Below are 15,312 nucleotides of genomic sequence, written 5' to 3'. Positions count from 1 at the left end.
GATAAAAGGAACTCGTGCTTTAAAACTCACACATGGCTGTAATTTAAGATTTTTTTCTCTACTTCATTGTCCAGAACAGTTGAAAGAAACCTTCAATGAAAGTTTATTAACTAGGCCAGTGCCTGGGGCCATAAAAGATCATTTATTACCAGTTTCTTGCCTTTTTTTTTTCTCCTTGTAGTTTTTGACTAAACCCAGTGTAAAATAATACTTCACAAAATTAAACCTTTGACCTTCTGCATTATTAAGTCGGCTTTGATTAGATAAAGTAACAATTTATGATCCTGCACAAGGTTGCACATAAAATGAATAATGCAATAGACAGAGTGTTCCTTAGAAATTAAGTATTTTCTTTATGTATTATATTACTGCTTTTGATTTCTTTAATAATGCAGCAGCAAGATTTAGACACAAAAATCTATGTTTGCATCGTTTTCCTCTTTTCTTATTTTTGGTGTCACCAAATTTTCCCAAGTTAACATATAAAAATGAAAAATGAAGTTTCTCTTCTGGGGTAATTTCTTGAGTATATTTTGGTATTAAATTCTTTTTCCATTTAGTACTGTGGCGCATGGCACTCATTAGCAAACCCAGTGTTATGTATTTACGCCGAAATGGTCACATCTTAACCATTTGTAATACTGCAGTGTTCTAGTGTGTCCCAAAGGACTCTTCGGAGATAATAATATATAATAAGTATTTTATACCAGCAGGGGCGTTTCTCCCACCTGTACACAAAAAGATAATGCTGTCACTAGCTCTTCTCTGGTGGATAAAGTGTAACAGGTCTTCACTACACTTTAGAACTGGTGAACAAGAGTCGTGTTCTTGCAGTGCCAATGCTGACGGAACCAAAAACTCTGAAAAACGTATTTCTAGATATGCTGGGATCTCTGATGGCACCTCTCGCTGGCTATCACAGTAACAATGGTCACCAAGGCAGGGCTATAGAGCACTGCCTGTTGATCATTCTGTAGGGTCAAAGTGAGAAGAAGGAGAAACAGAATGACTATAGTAATGATTAGGTACCTTGTTTTTCTGCATGATTATCCCTCCCCATTGTTAACTCTCACCGATTGTTATGTTGCTAATTGTTGCTGATTGGTTCAGACAGTCTATGTAACGGTGGGTGAAAGGAAAGGAGATTTTTTAGGACACAAAATTGGTTCTATGACACTATCTCCAAAACCATTACACTGAACACCAAACAAACACTATAAGATATGATGGCGCCAGTTCCTCTTATTCTTGTGAACTCTAGAAGTAATGTTACCATCAGTGGCATGTTTATCCATTTCAAATACTATATAAGGTATATTTATTATCAAACTGTAACATTAGGGAATAACCATATTTCCTAGCTCAACATCTCAAATAATTTTACTTTACTTTGGGAAGATGTATTTAACCATCCTAAACATGTATGCATATATTACTTTATCTGACTGCATAATGCATGATTTGAAATGGCAGAAACACACAGATTTTACAAAACATGGAACCATATTCTCAGACATTAAAACAAACATTTATGATTGAGACTAAGTAGAGTGTTCAAATAATGCCATGATGTATTGTGTATATCAATATGGCTCTGTTAACAGTTAGAATGCAAACAAGATTTTAAATGAGGCACCCCTTTCATTTCAGATGGAGAATCGGTTTTATGCCATCTGCCTATCAGATGGTTAGGAACCAAGACTGCGTATTAATGCCACATGTTTGATTTTCTTTCACTTTGTAATGGTTCATTTTACATTGCTAACACCACTCTTTGGGAACTGTCAATAAAATGCCTATGATGGTAGACCGATGAGATATTTATAAAGCTGTCTGTCTCAGTGCAGAAGGCCATCTGGAAATATCCTAACGGATCTTTAATATTAATGCAATGAAATTATCCTTCTGAAAATATCTCACCTCTATCAATATTACTTTCATGTTTATGCTAGGAGGCCATGCTTAGCTCCATCTCAACCAAATCTTGTGGACAGGGTTGGACTTTTTAACATTCATGCCCAGGTAACTGGGCCATAAATACAGTCCAAACACATTTGATAGAAAAAAATTATTGTTGTAGACTGTTACAGATTCACCAACTGGCCATAGGGAGCACATACAGGATCCAGTTAGGGTACCAATCTGCCTTACATGGTTGTGTCTTTGGCTATACATTTAATTGTAATTAAAAGACTAAAAAGGTTTTTGGTAATACCAAATCAGAAAAGCCCAAGGGCCCAAATACTTAATGATACAATAATGAAAGCTACATTTACTGTATGCACTGTTCTTAACTTTAAATATATTATCAGCCAGTAGTTAGTATCAGGCTGTGATGGATCTTAACCAACAGTTTCTGTGCTTAAAAGAAAACTTTAGCATGTCTTACAATAGCGCCACATAAGCACACTCATAGTATCCCTTGTTTCACCGGGTCTGTTGTCTGAAACATGCCGTTCTGCATAATAAATATATTCCAAACATTCTTATTAAAATGTATCATGAAATATATAAAGCAGAAAATGTCACTACACATTTAAGGCAAAAGCAAATACTTTTGATCATTAAAAAAAAAAAAAAAAAATTAGCTTTTGCAGAATTCATCTGCGTGCTACATAAAGCTTTTTAATGACTGAAAACATTAATGTTAACCATTTAAACCATTATTATTATCTTTTATTTATATAGCACCAAAAATGTACACAGCACTTTTTACATTTTACTTTCAATACATATATTGAAGGGAGAAGACTAGAATAGACAAACTAAGACAAACTGATACATTAGGTAAAGAGGGCTCTGCTTGCAAGCTTACAACCTATAACTAAAGGGTCAATTTACAGCATTATTAAATATAAAAGAGAATTGTATTACTTTATTGTTATAATGTCAATTTTCAACTGTCCCACTGTAGTTTATTTTTGAGTAGCGAAAGTTCTCCTTAAAGTATATTTAGTCCCTCTAAGGTATGTCTTGTGTTAGTAAGTGTGTATGCATGCATGTGTAAGAGTATGGTATGTGCTTTTTTTTTTGTTATGGGAGGGGTGCACCCATGGTTTACTAACCCTAGGCTTACCCTTACTTGTAATATTTGGCAGATATGTAGGAAGAATAAATAAAAAGAAGCAAATTTTTGTCATTGTGAATTGTAATTGTAATTTATGTAGGAAGTATTTAGAATTAGTAGTTAGTAGTTAATTTATATGTCATAATTCCTGTCCTTTTCAGGTTTGACAGCTGCAGCTGCAGCTGCAGCAGCTGCCACTAATGCAGCAATCGCTGAAGCAATGAAGGTGAAGAAAATCAAGTTAGAAGCTATGTCCAACTATCATGGCAGTAATAACCAGCATGGAGGAGATTCAGACAATGGAGATCTTAATTCAAGTGTCGGTAAGTTTTTAACTCACGCTTAAGGAGTGTTATTATTTCTAGCCAGAGATTTTTCATATTTATACTTACATACAGTAATTTTATGATTTGCTTATTCTGTACTGCCAGTTTTTATCAAGGTGAGTAGTCAACTTACAACTCAGTGAAAACTAAAGTTTGTTATTCTCAAACTTTGCCCAAAATTAGAAACATAAGGACTGAATATTATCAGATATATTGTGACATAATTCGACAATAAATATTTTGTCAAACCTAATTCCAAGAAAAACACATTTTAACACCTGACTGGCAAGCACTTTGCATAATTTGGTAAGCAACCTAATGCCTAGCATTGACACAGAATTATGTTTGTTACATTGACAACAATAAGTATTTCTAAGTTACTAAGCGGTGAAGTCTTCTCAATTCTGTTACATTGATAGTCCCTATTTATGTAGCCAAATTAACTTAAGAAAATGTATCTCTTTGGATTTAATTAGATTTAACAATACCCTTTGTCCATATGCTTTTAGCCTAAATAGTATTTTTGACTCGTGTCATTTTAAACTGCACAATGCATCACCTTTACCAGAATCCAGATGTTAAAGTTGCTGTTCCATTTAGACAAAATATTAATTACACCCTCTAGCATGTTAAGTGTAGTGATCACCAATCACATTAATCACATGCAATTACATTATAGCAGAACAACTGATCGTTAGGGACAAAAGTATAATCAGTCATGAAAGGGTTAATATAAAAATGTGCTATGCAGTACTGCATATAAGAGTTGCCCTCTTGCCAGCTCATCATATCGTATGCTGGTGCCTTACTGCATATACTTGTGATAAAGCTTTATACACCCTGTACACTTGTAAACCGTCTTAGTGATAGAGTCTATAATGATAGAACAATCCATCAGGAAACAAGTAGGAATGGATAGTTGTGATGGTAGTAGGGTAGGATCCCAGTACAATTCAGTAAATATTGGCACATAATGCTCTTGCGTTAATGCAAACATAATCTGGAGCTACAATATATATATATATATATATATATATATATATATATATATATATATATATACACATATATGAATAGCTTTAGAGCAGGAGCCAGCAACATACAAAAAACATTTTCGGCTCTTCACTTTTCTAGGTTTGCTTTTGCTTTTTTGCTGAGTAATAATTAAATAAATAAAGCCACTTCAAAATTGGAACATTAATTAAAAAATATCACAAGTGATATATGGTATTCACTGTTCATGGCTGGAATTACTTGTGGGTTTGTTTAGGCTGTGACAATATCAATTTTAACTGTATTCTTTACGCGTACCGTTTAGAGGGGAATGAAAGATGGTGTTTCTCTTTTGAAGTGGGGACAGGATTGGCTTCATATCCTGTACCTTCATAATAGAGGCTCTTTGATCAAGCCTACCATCAGAAAGTAATCAGTTATCTAGGCTGTCCAGTATAAATAGAGCTATGACTTAATTTCCTCGCCTCCAAGACTAACGTGGCATAGAAACACAATATTCCCTGTATCTTCCAAACGATGTGAAGCTACCTCAGCTGACCCCTGGTAAAATAATAATATTTCTTCGTCCTACTGTCCTGCAAAGTTGATCAGTTGTTTGTTGCTAAATGACTATGTATTTCAAGAAATATACCTCTTTGAGGTATATGTTTTTAAAACATCATAGAACGTAATTAACGATGTCTTCTGCTCAACTGCATCTGCAGCCAGCCGTTCCTTTTCGGATTTTATGTGTATATTTACAATGAATGTAGGATTCCTTTTTATTCTTTTTATTATATACAGTTCTCTTTAATAAGTAGTTTGTTAAAAAAAAAAAGTTTCTACATTTCAATTATATGACCTTTTGACTCAGTGGGGGAGTACATTTAATAAATATAATAATAATCTAAATAAATATTGCAGATTTTTTTTTAATATGCAACTCCTGAAATATAAAGGTCACAAAGCAAAGGGAGTCAGGGGCAGCCAAAGATGCTAATAGGTAATTATTTTATCTCCCACGTTTAATTTGAAATGATAACCTTCGGTTCACAATCCACCCACTGCACTAATCATTATAAAGGAAATTTATTTTTTCTTTCTCTCTCTCCCTTTCTTTCTCTCTCTCTCTCTCTCTCTCTCTCTTTCTCTCTCTCTCTCTCTCTCTCTCTCTCTATATATATATATATATATATACACACATGTATCAGAAATACAGTATAGAGGTTGTTAATGACTTTTAACAGAATACCTTCATAGGTGTATAGAGGCACTTTATTAGTAACCATCAGCCCTGTTCTAATTACTAAAAAAAACAATTTGCAATTATGTAAAAGCTACAAATTTCCTTGTTTTCCATTAAAACTGCTAAGTAACCCCAAACATTTGAACGGTTGTGTATATATTGTATTTAGTAATATAACCAGGATGGTTGTTTCTATTCAGGATCAAATTGATTCTTTTCAGTTTAATATTTACTTGTTAAGATGAGATATTAGCCTGCTTGGTGATAAACAGCAGACTGCTGGCATCTGAAGGTGACCTGTCAGTTCATATGGACAAATCTCCTGCTTACTGAAATGTACAAAATAAATCATTAAAGCAGGCAGGTGCTCATTCCTAGATTTAAATCACCATAGATTTATGATTTGAATTAATGCTTCATTTGGTCATAGAAATAGATGCTGACAAAATGATATGCAGGAGCTGAATCTTCCATACTGTAGCAGTCCTCATATTGATTACTGGGATGTCTGCAATCTCTTCTTTATATCAAGTACTTTCTTGTGACAGGCTGGTTGATATGGGCTATATTGTTGATAAGACAATACCGTTTGTGGCATTTACACAATTCTCTTTAGCATTAATATAAAAAACTGCAGGAATATTTGTATACAAAATGCTTGTTATTTTCACCAACCTTTTGTTCTGGTATTGAATTTTATTTTTTGTGGATTTATGAGGTACATGAGTATGGAGATGGCATCTTAATGATAGGCTTGAGCCAAAAATATATTCATAATCCCACTAATGTAATATTATGAAAATTCCCTTGTTCATGCTGAGATTTGGGAGCAGGGTATAATTTTTTTGAGAGTTCCAAAATTCTTTGTTTTATTAAGCGCTGCGTAGATTGTTGGCGCTATATAAATAAAAGATAATAATAATAATAATAATAATAATAAGCTTGATGCATTAGATGACAGGTTACTGGGTGGTGATGTCATATACTGGATTGCTGAGTGTCTTAGATATTAACTGAGAGAAGATGAGGGAGGCTCATATCGCCATGCTGGATCACCTTGCATTTGTCAGATCACCTGAGCCAATAAGAAACATGATGTCGGAGGGGATATATTGTGAGCCCCCAAAATATTTAGTGTATGAGGCCCCACTTAAATATAAAGTGGTGTAAAGGGATTGGTTGTGCCTGCACCTGGCATTTGTACTGCGTTCTAAAAACGGAAAAATCATACCAGGTCACCTTTCAATCAAAGAAAGGTAGTGTATATAAATGTACAAGTGCTCAAGGAGAGGCTTTGCCAGTTGTTCTTTTACAAAATAACAAATCAAGTAAACAGATACCAACAATAGTAAATGACTCCCTTGGAAGGAAATGAGTTCATATTTATTCAAAACGTGAGCTCAAAACAGATGTGTCCAAAGATTCTCATTGTTTAGCCCACATATGCCGCAGAAATTTTTTTACTATTTCTTAAAGGAAGTGAATGAATCAGAAGCATAGTTTAGTTTTTGTCTTAGCACACAGGAAACACAGGGCATCAGAAGTTGCTGGAATAATGGCATCATAAAACTCCCCAAACTGTATTGAAATTTTATAGGAAAGAAGTACACGGTTATTACAGATTTGCTGTTTTTTTTCCATAAAAGCATCTTTTGTTGTAAATTTACAACTTCCCTGTTATTTCCAATTCTACAAGTGTAAGAAAACAAATCATCAGTTCCCTCCTTTGTATGTTTCATTATGAATGGAATTTTAGATTTGTATCTAACCTTATATTAAGAAGATATAGAATTAAATGTAGTTAAATATACTTTATCACTTCCACTGAACCTTCAGCTTTCACCCTCCCTCCCAACATTCAAGAAAAATCTCAAAACTCACTTCTTCAGAGAAGCCGCACCATCTTAGTTGCTAGAACTTCCCCGTCGATGATACAACCACCACACTACCTCTCACCCTTTCTCTGTGCCTTATGTTTGTCCTCGCATAAATAGTAAGCTTGCGAGTTTGTCTCTCTCCACCTAATGTATCGGTTTGTCTTATATTCAAGGGGTATGACAAGACTAGAACTGAAGACTATGTATTGTATGAAGCTCTGCGTAAAATTGTTGGTGCTATATAAATAAAAGATAATAATAATAAAAATACTTCTAATAATAATCACTTTGTAATGGCTCACTGTCAGTCTAGCCAAAACTTTATAAGCATGTGTAGCCATAGTTGCCAATGCCAAAGAATAATTTTACTTCCTTCATTGACAAGACACAACATTGTTACTATTGTGCTCAATGTGATACAATTAGAATGTACTAACTTGATATGTGTTCTTAATCCTCCCTCATAATTCATTATATAATTGTAATAAAAGCTGATATAAGGTGGAGGTACAAAGAAAGTAGGGTTGCTTGGGGTAAATAGGGAAATCATTATTAAGCCAGGTAGCACAAGGCACAAAGTAGAGTTCTGCATAGCTAATCCTGTGCCTAAGAGCTGTGATATTGTGAAATATATATTCGTATCTGAGGGTAAACCTATTGAGACACAAAATCAAATGTAAAAATGTCTACTTGCATTACTAAAGTACTTAAACATAGATACCTCTTTTTGAGAGTATGATAAATGAACCAAACCACGAGAAATGGCACAACCATTTGAAATTTAACATTTGAAAGTTAATAGTTGCAATTAATTTTAGATCCTGATAAATTCATGTTCATATTCAAAGTAAACCAGTCATAAAATATGTCTACTTTTAAATATGACATTAGTTAATATAGTATAATGAATCTAAAAATTATGTTCAAGAAGAAACACCTGCACAATCTTGTATCAGTATCCTCAATATAACATAATCTTTCTATGCGGAGATTGTGTATTGTGCTTGTGACAATATTAAACTGGTTTTCTGTGTGCCTTTGAGAATGCTAGGTCATTTCCATTAAGAAAAAAATCTTTCCATTTCCAGATTTCCATATGTGCTGTGGAATATCTGGAATTTTCCAGGAATTTTGCCCTGGAAATTCCATACCATACTTCTTACTTTACAAAGATAGTGGTAGAGATTAATACAGTAAGGGAATTAAAACATGCATGGGGTAGGCATGAACCAAGGATCGATTAAGGTCTGAGTCTCTACATCAGGGAAAACATGGCAGACTAGATGGGCCGAATGATTCGTATCTGCTGTTTCTTTGTTTCTACATGTTGTGTGGGAAAAAAGCCACGTCTTTAGGGAAGGAGCTAGCCTGTTGGAAGCTAATACTTGCCATTGGTAAGGAAACGGTCAGAAAGTGGAAAGAACTAGGGGAGCAAGGGGCAGAACTCAAGACATCCCAATCATGTAGATATAAAATACTGTCCCAGAGGCCTGGGAATCTTCTTCAATATTTTAATGTATTTTAATGTACAGTAGGGAATACGATTTTAAAGAAGGAGACTGGTAACACTGGAGACCTTAGTCTGGGGGTGAAAATAATGGTTTCTGTGGTTGGTTTAAATTGTAACCATTCTTTAGAATTGGGAAAAAAGTAAACTCTTATGTTAAGGTAAAGGATTTCTGAGATAAACAGAATATTCATTATTGTGTGTGTTATCTGGCATTGACTGCAGTAGAGCTAGATATCTTGGTGCCTTCCACTTACCTGCGCTTGCCTTGCCAAATACAAGTGGCTGCATGCTGCAGTAGTCTAGCCAGGTGACCGTACCATAAAGTGCGAGGCTACATTTTCATCCTCGTCGGCAGCTAAAACAGAAAAGTGTTTTGCAACTCAGTATGTTGCGGTAGCTGTGGTACTTACGAGGTTAAGTGCAATTTTTGTTGTTGTGCTTCCAGGGAAAAAGTCTTTGAGACCTTGAGAAATCAAATAAAAGGAAACAGAGATTTCAGGCCACTGAGCACAGCTCTGCAGTTGCACATCTGATTCTCTGCCTTGGCAATGTTAATGAAGCTAAAATCCTCCCAATAATTAGATGAGGGAATTGCTTATATTTTCAAACAGATGATGCTGCTATAATGAAACAATTGACAGGGAATTTAGGAATGTCTGCTGTACTAATTTAGTTTATGTTAAAACAAAAATTGTAAAAACTCTTAACTCCGGGCATAGACTTAGAATAATGCGGTATTTTAAGCAGAATTTTTAGACAGGTGAATATGCAAACAAAGATAATTACTGGTCTAACGCATACAACATATTGTTAGTCGACAGAGTCTTTGCTTAGTTATTTTTAGCTCATGACACTTTTTTTTTTGTTCTTTTTCACTTATTCTGCTTGGGTCCCTTAAAAAGTACTAAGACTCAAGAGATGGAGTTGGATTGAGTGCACAGCTGTAACTGCTGATGAGCTAATTGCTTCTTATCGCTCAGCCCCATTCATCTTCATTTTTTACCAATTACAGAGAATTATCTGTGTTCTCAGTTGGATATGAGAGTTAATCCTTTTTGGTTAAGCTGGCAGTGCTGTGAGCAGATTCTAAATAGGCGGGTGAAAAAGCCATCAGAAGCTTGCTCTGCAACAGTCTACAGTTCAATGACAATATTTCCAATTCTTACCCCATTTGGGTTTGCGAAATCCATTGAGGAACACAAAATCCCCTTATTATTAGGCTATAAAAGATTATATACAGCAAACACACATGCAAAAAAGTAAGCTGTTGTATAGGAGTAGTGTGACATGTTGGCAATCAGCGAAGGTGTACTGCATTTTACTTATGTACTAAGTAGCGATATGCTTATGTTGGGAGTTGTCCTAGGCCGGATCAGTGGTTCAAAAGAGCATACGGAGCTGGGTACATAATGTGTATTACTTGTCTGTTTGTGTGTGTGTTTATCTACACTTCCTCCCTTTTTAAGAAATATGCAATATGTAAGCATATGAGTGATTAATGTAGTAAATGTGGAAATGTAGAAAACATGTATATGCACTGTTCCAAGATCAGGGCCTTCTTCTCCTTCTGTACCAATATATCTTAACACATGTTAACGTTATTGTCAATTCAATTGTCTTTTCACTTTTTCCTTTTTGTAACAACACTATAGAATCTGCTGGCGCTCCAGAAATACACAGAACATAATGCATATGTAATGAGTAGAAAAATATACTCTATGTATTTAAATCTATTGACTATTTTGTGTAAGTTGCCCCTTAAAAATTATTCTTGCTTATTCCTAACACAAGCCGGAAATAAAAACACCACAGTGGAATTTTAAAGCCAAATCATGAATGTGTTACAACAAAAAAAAACAACAAACCTTGTTTCACAAACCACAGGCCTTGATAACAGCCCAGACACGTGTATTTATACAATGCTGTGAAAATGACTAGTTTAATAACAATTTAGAAAGGTTTTATTAAAACAGTACGATCAGTGCATTTTCAAGAGTTTCGAATTAGGCCCAATGCTAATGAAATAGACACGGTTTCTTTCACAAAGGACTGATCTCTTAGTTAATATAGCAGCCTCATCGCCTTGCCGACCACGCCGATAGCTCTATTTGTGTTTCTCAGCGGGATAAGCAAAGAGTGTTGATTTTCAAGAATCCTGCTGATGAAAGGTAATGGAATTATTACATCTTTATCACAAAAAAAAACCCCTGAACGGTTAGGTAATGTTTTTTTTTATTGCCTTTTCACAGGAGCTCAGTGGTTGTAAAGCCTTTCTATTCTTTCTCGAAATCATTTCATCCTTGGAAATGATATGCTATTATTTAATGTCTGCACAGCAAGTCTGAGAGTCCCTAATAGTAAATGGATTGGAAGTGAAGTGTCTCCTGCTCACAGATATGGATCGGCTCAGTCACAGGCTGTACCAGCTGTCATCTCAGCCATACTGCTGTGATTTAATTAGTCTGTTTATGTCCTTTCTAATAATATTTCCCTCTCTATGAAAGGGCAAATGCAACAGGGACTTTTTCCCTCTGTGGTTCTACAGACTGCGGAATGTGGCCTACATTTAATATTCTGAGATGTGGGATCGAATCGCCATATCTGTCACTTCAAGCTGTTGATTAATTGTTCTGCCAAGAAGTGTTTTTTTTTTGTTTTTTTTTGCTTCCTTAGGGTCATGCTTATGCTTGAGGGACTTTGATTAAATAGAAAAATAGAAAAATATATTTTCTGCAATGTTGTGACCAAGCCCTTTAGCACAAATAAATGTGTTGTTTGGCCTCCATTAGAATGTCCTCCCTTTCAAGTAAAATCTACTTGAAGCTTTCTGACATTGTTGCCATCAATATATTGAGACCCAGGTGGTCTTGTAATGTGTTACAAAGTTATCTAGAACATATTTTAAGTTGTTATAATGAGCATATTCAATGTGACTGTAGATGGCCGTAATCAAAAGTTTACTTCTTTGAAGGTCAGTAAAGCAAACTTGATTTGCTGCACTTTCCCAAAACTACTTTGTGCCTCATTACCCCCCTGGGATAAAAAGCAACATGCTTTGTGGCGGTGCTTCTGGGTCACCAGGCTTTGTCACATTGATCTGTGTCTACGGACACTCTAATTACACCGTCAACCATTTTTTTTATGGTCAACATTTTTTAGTTGTTTTTTTTTTTAGAATAAATATGTTTTCATTACAATGTCATATTTTGATTTGCAATAGATGTAATATGTTGGAATGTTTTCATTCCAACGCTAAAATAGTCTCAGGGATCTTACCCAGTATATAAAATGGCCCTTGTAGTCACGTAAAACACTGATGCAGTAAGAAAGATGGCGTACAACTCCATTCCAGTAACGGAACATTGAAGCCTTATAATAATGCAGGTCTAGATGTATTTCTTCTAATATATATGATACACATATACTATGCCCTTTCACATAATGAAAAATAACCCCTTAAACTTCAGTGGCTGAGCTAATCCCGGAATGGGTTAAAGTGGTCATCCAGAAACATTAACACAACTTGAACTCATTCTTGCTTAAGGAATGCATTGATGTTTTTAAGTGCCTGTGATATTTTGGTTACTTTATCACTAAACTGAAGCACAGTTCTTAAAATTCTTTGTCTCTGCTTTTTGAAAAGTAAATGTAAACCCCTTACGATTGTGACCTGTACAAGTGGGAGTCTCTGTATCATCTGTGTTTGTTTAAACCCATCATTTTTATTACATTTTTATTGTCTGGCGTTACAGAATCTGTTGGTGTAAATAACATAAAAAATAAATGAGATGATGACAGAATAAAACAAGTAAAATTATTTGGGCTGCAAACGAGACAGCAATATAGTTAAAGTGTAGAGGAAAATATGACCTATATGATTGGTGGAGTGAAAAGATTTGGACATTATCATATGCAGAAAACATGAGAAAGGTGGTAAAATACCTTTTAGTATCCCCTTGTCTTTTCTTCCATCTCTCCTCCTTAGCTATTCAACTATTAAGGATCCCCAATTCCTTTGTGATTCACAAGCAGATAATGTGGCAAAAATAGTTCCCTTGACATTTCAGTGAACCTCCTGTCTACTGCTATTCTCCAGTACATGTAGATAGATTAATTTACAAAAAAAATAGAATTATGGAGAGTATAGGCATTCATCATAAAGAGGGAATAGGGCAAACAGACATGTGAAATAATAAAGGACCTTCAATTCCTGTATGGTTTGTATGATGTGCAGGAAGATTAATAGGTTTGATAAATAATCCATCATTTTAAAGTTAAAGTCTGCTTCCTAAACTCCCCAACAAACTCAATTTTTTGGTCTTTTTTAATGTCGGTGCTATAAGCACGTCTGACAGATGCAATAAAAGGAATTTGGTTTTGAGTGTTAAAAATATTGCACTTTCCTTAATGCAGCATAGCTACGTATTCCCATGAAATTTATACAGAGGGTGATATGAGTTTTATAGCCTCTTGGACATAATATCCATGGAGCAGTGTTGGTACATTCCTTAATTAAGGCTATCACATTTACTGCTACTATTGCATCAGTAAAGTAAAATATCATAAAATGTGAGCGGCCTTACTTGTTAGAAGTCTTTAAAGTCTCATGGCATGTGCATTACTATATCTGTGGTATCATACCCTAATCTTGAGGACTGTCAGCATGATACATAAAAAGTTGCTTAGTGAAGTACTATATTCACTGTTTGATAACATGTTTGAGGTTGAGGTTCCTCCCCTGGGGGTATTTAAACATGCATTGGATAGGTGCTTGGTTATCCTGAATCTAAGACAATACCAAGGACTGATTAAAGTCTGAGTCTTCATATCAAGAAAAATGGACAGTCTAGCTTGGCCAGATGATGTTCATCTACCATCAAATTTTCTATTTCTAGAATGTCTCTACATCTGAGAAATCCAATAGTTTAAACCTAAAACAGCAAGTAAATGTGAAAATATATTCGTGGAATAGAAAGACTGAATCCATTTTGGCTATTGCCTAGGACCCTTGGGTAGATTAGGAACCTTCAAGGGTCGCAACAAACGGTAAAGAGGCCCTAGTACTGGGATGAGTTGGTCCCTACATAAGGCCATGTGAAATTTTAACTTGTCACAAAATGAAATAGATCACCTCTTTACACAATTGTACAACCATAGGACAATATAGAAACTACTTAAAGAAAAAAAACTGTTTTGTGCTGAAGAACAATATTACTACTTTTTAATTACACAGTAATTAGCATGGATCACTTTGATGTAGAGGAAAAGGTTCTCCAAGCAAGCAATGATGTTAGAAGTATTGTTTGTCCATTAAAGTCACATCGCTGATTAAGCCATTGTGAATGAATGACTTTTGATGGCCACAAACAAACTTACTAATCGGGATGTGACAGTCTTTAGTAATTAGATAAATGAATTATGAGAGCAGCGATTGTATAGTGATATGCTTGTTTAGCTAGGCTTTTTTTTCCTGCAATGACTGTCATGTTAAATTTACAACTGAAACTGAATGACCTTTGAAAAAGTGATGGAAATGAAAAGATAAATAGGACTCGAAAGGACAAACCAATTAATACAAATGTGTTGCACATGAACATACAAATCTGATTTTGTTTCTCAATGAGCCTTGTAAATGTGTTGATCTTCCATTAGGCAAACAAGTGTTTGTGAAAGAGCTGGATACAAAAATAATTTGGCATTTTTCTCTGAAGGAATCCATTGTGAAAAAATAGGTCAACTATCACATTAAATTGTGGTTCACTAGTTTTGCTTTTCTCTGAAAGAAAAACTAGATTCAAATGTAGATATTACCATATACGGTATAAGTATAGCAGAGGTTCCACATTTTGTCACACTCTGCCTGCCTTGTAGCAGATAAAACTACCCCATATGATAAAGGCAAATTCAATAAACTCACCTCTTCATATTTAATTATTTTGCTTTTATTTAGATTAAATGAATTCATGAATATGTACCTAAATATTTTTCATAATCATAAGGCATATTTTCTTAAAGTTTAGTTCAATAACTGATACATTTAACAGGGTACCTGTAGTTGGTTAGAGACACTTGTTCAGGGATGCTTAGTTGAAAAATGTATCAAGGGGTATATTCTGATTTGGATTTTGACTACTTTTAGTACAGTTGAGCGTGTAGCTGCCAGACTGCCTACCTGGCTGAGGCATCCTACAGCCATTGGAATATTAGACCTCAGGGTTTCTTTTAGGCTTATGTAGCTAACAACCATTATTCCAGCAGTAAGCTTATCATCCTTACTGTGTTGTACCCAGTAA

At 34.8% G+C, this 15,312-nt stretch overlaps 1 protein-coding gene across 4 annotated transcripts in view; it reads left to right on the top strand.

Moving 5' to 3' along the window:
- The window catches only part of LOC149299863 (dachshund homolog 1-like), a 162,285-nt gene that overhangs the window by 87,615 nt on the left and 59,358 nt on the right, over positions 1–15,312 (top strand). For 3 of the 4 annotated variants that reach the window (XM_089485895.1, XM_089485893.1, XM_089485892.1), the window contains exon 3: positions 3,229–3,390. The exons of the other annotated variant lie outside the window; for it this stretch is intronic. In XM_089485895.1, the coding sequence (XP_089342021.1) occupies positions 3,229–3,390 (162 nt within the window). The remainder of the gene's footprint in view (positions 1–3,228; positions 3,391–15,312) is intronic. 4 annotated transcript variants of the gene reach the window in all.

The sequence above is a fragment of the Sceloporus occidentalis genome, unplaced genomic scaffold (genome assembly GCF_023333645.1).
Source record: "Sceloporus occidentalis isolate IW3139 unplaced genomic scaffold, rSceOcc1.0.p SCAF_27, whole genome shotgun sequence".
In the NCBI taxonomy this organism is placed as follows: Eukaryota; Metazoa; Chordata; class Lepidosauria; order Squamata; family Phrynosomatidae; genus Sceloporus; species Sceloporus occidentalis.
This window is presented reverse-complemented; position numbering and strand designations above follow the sequence as displayed.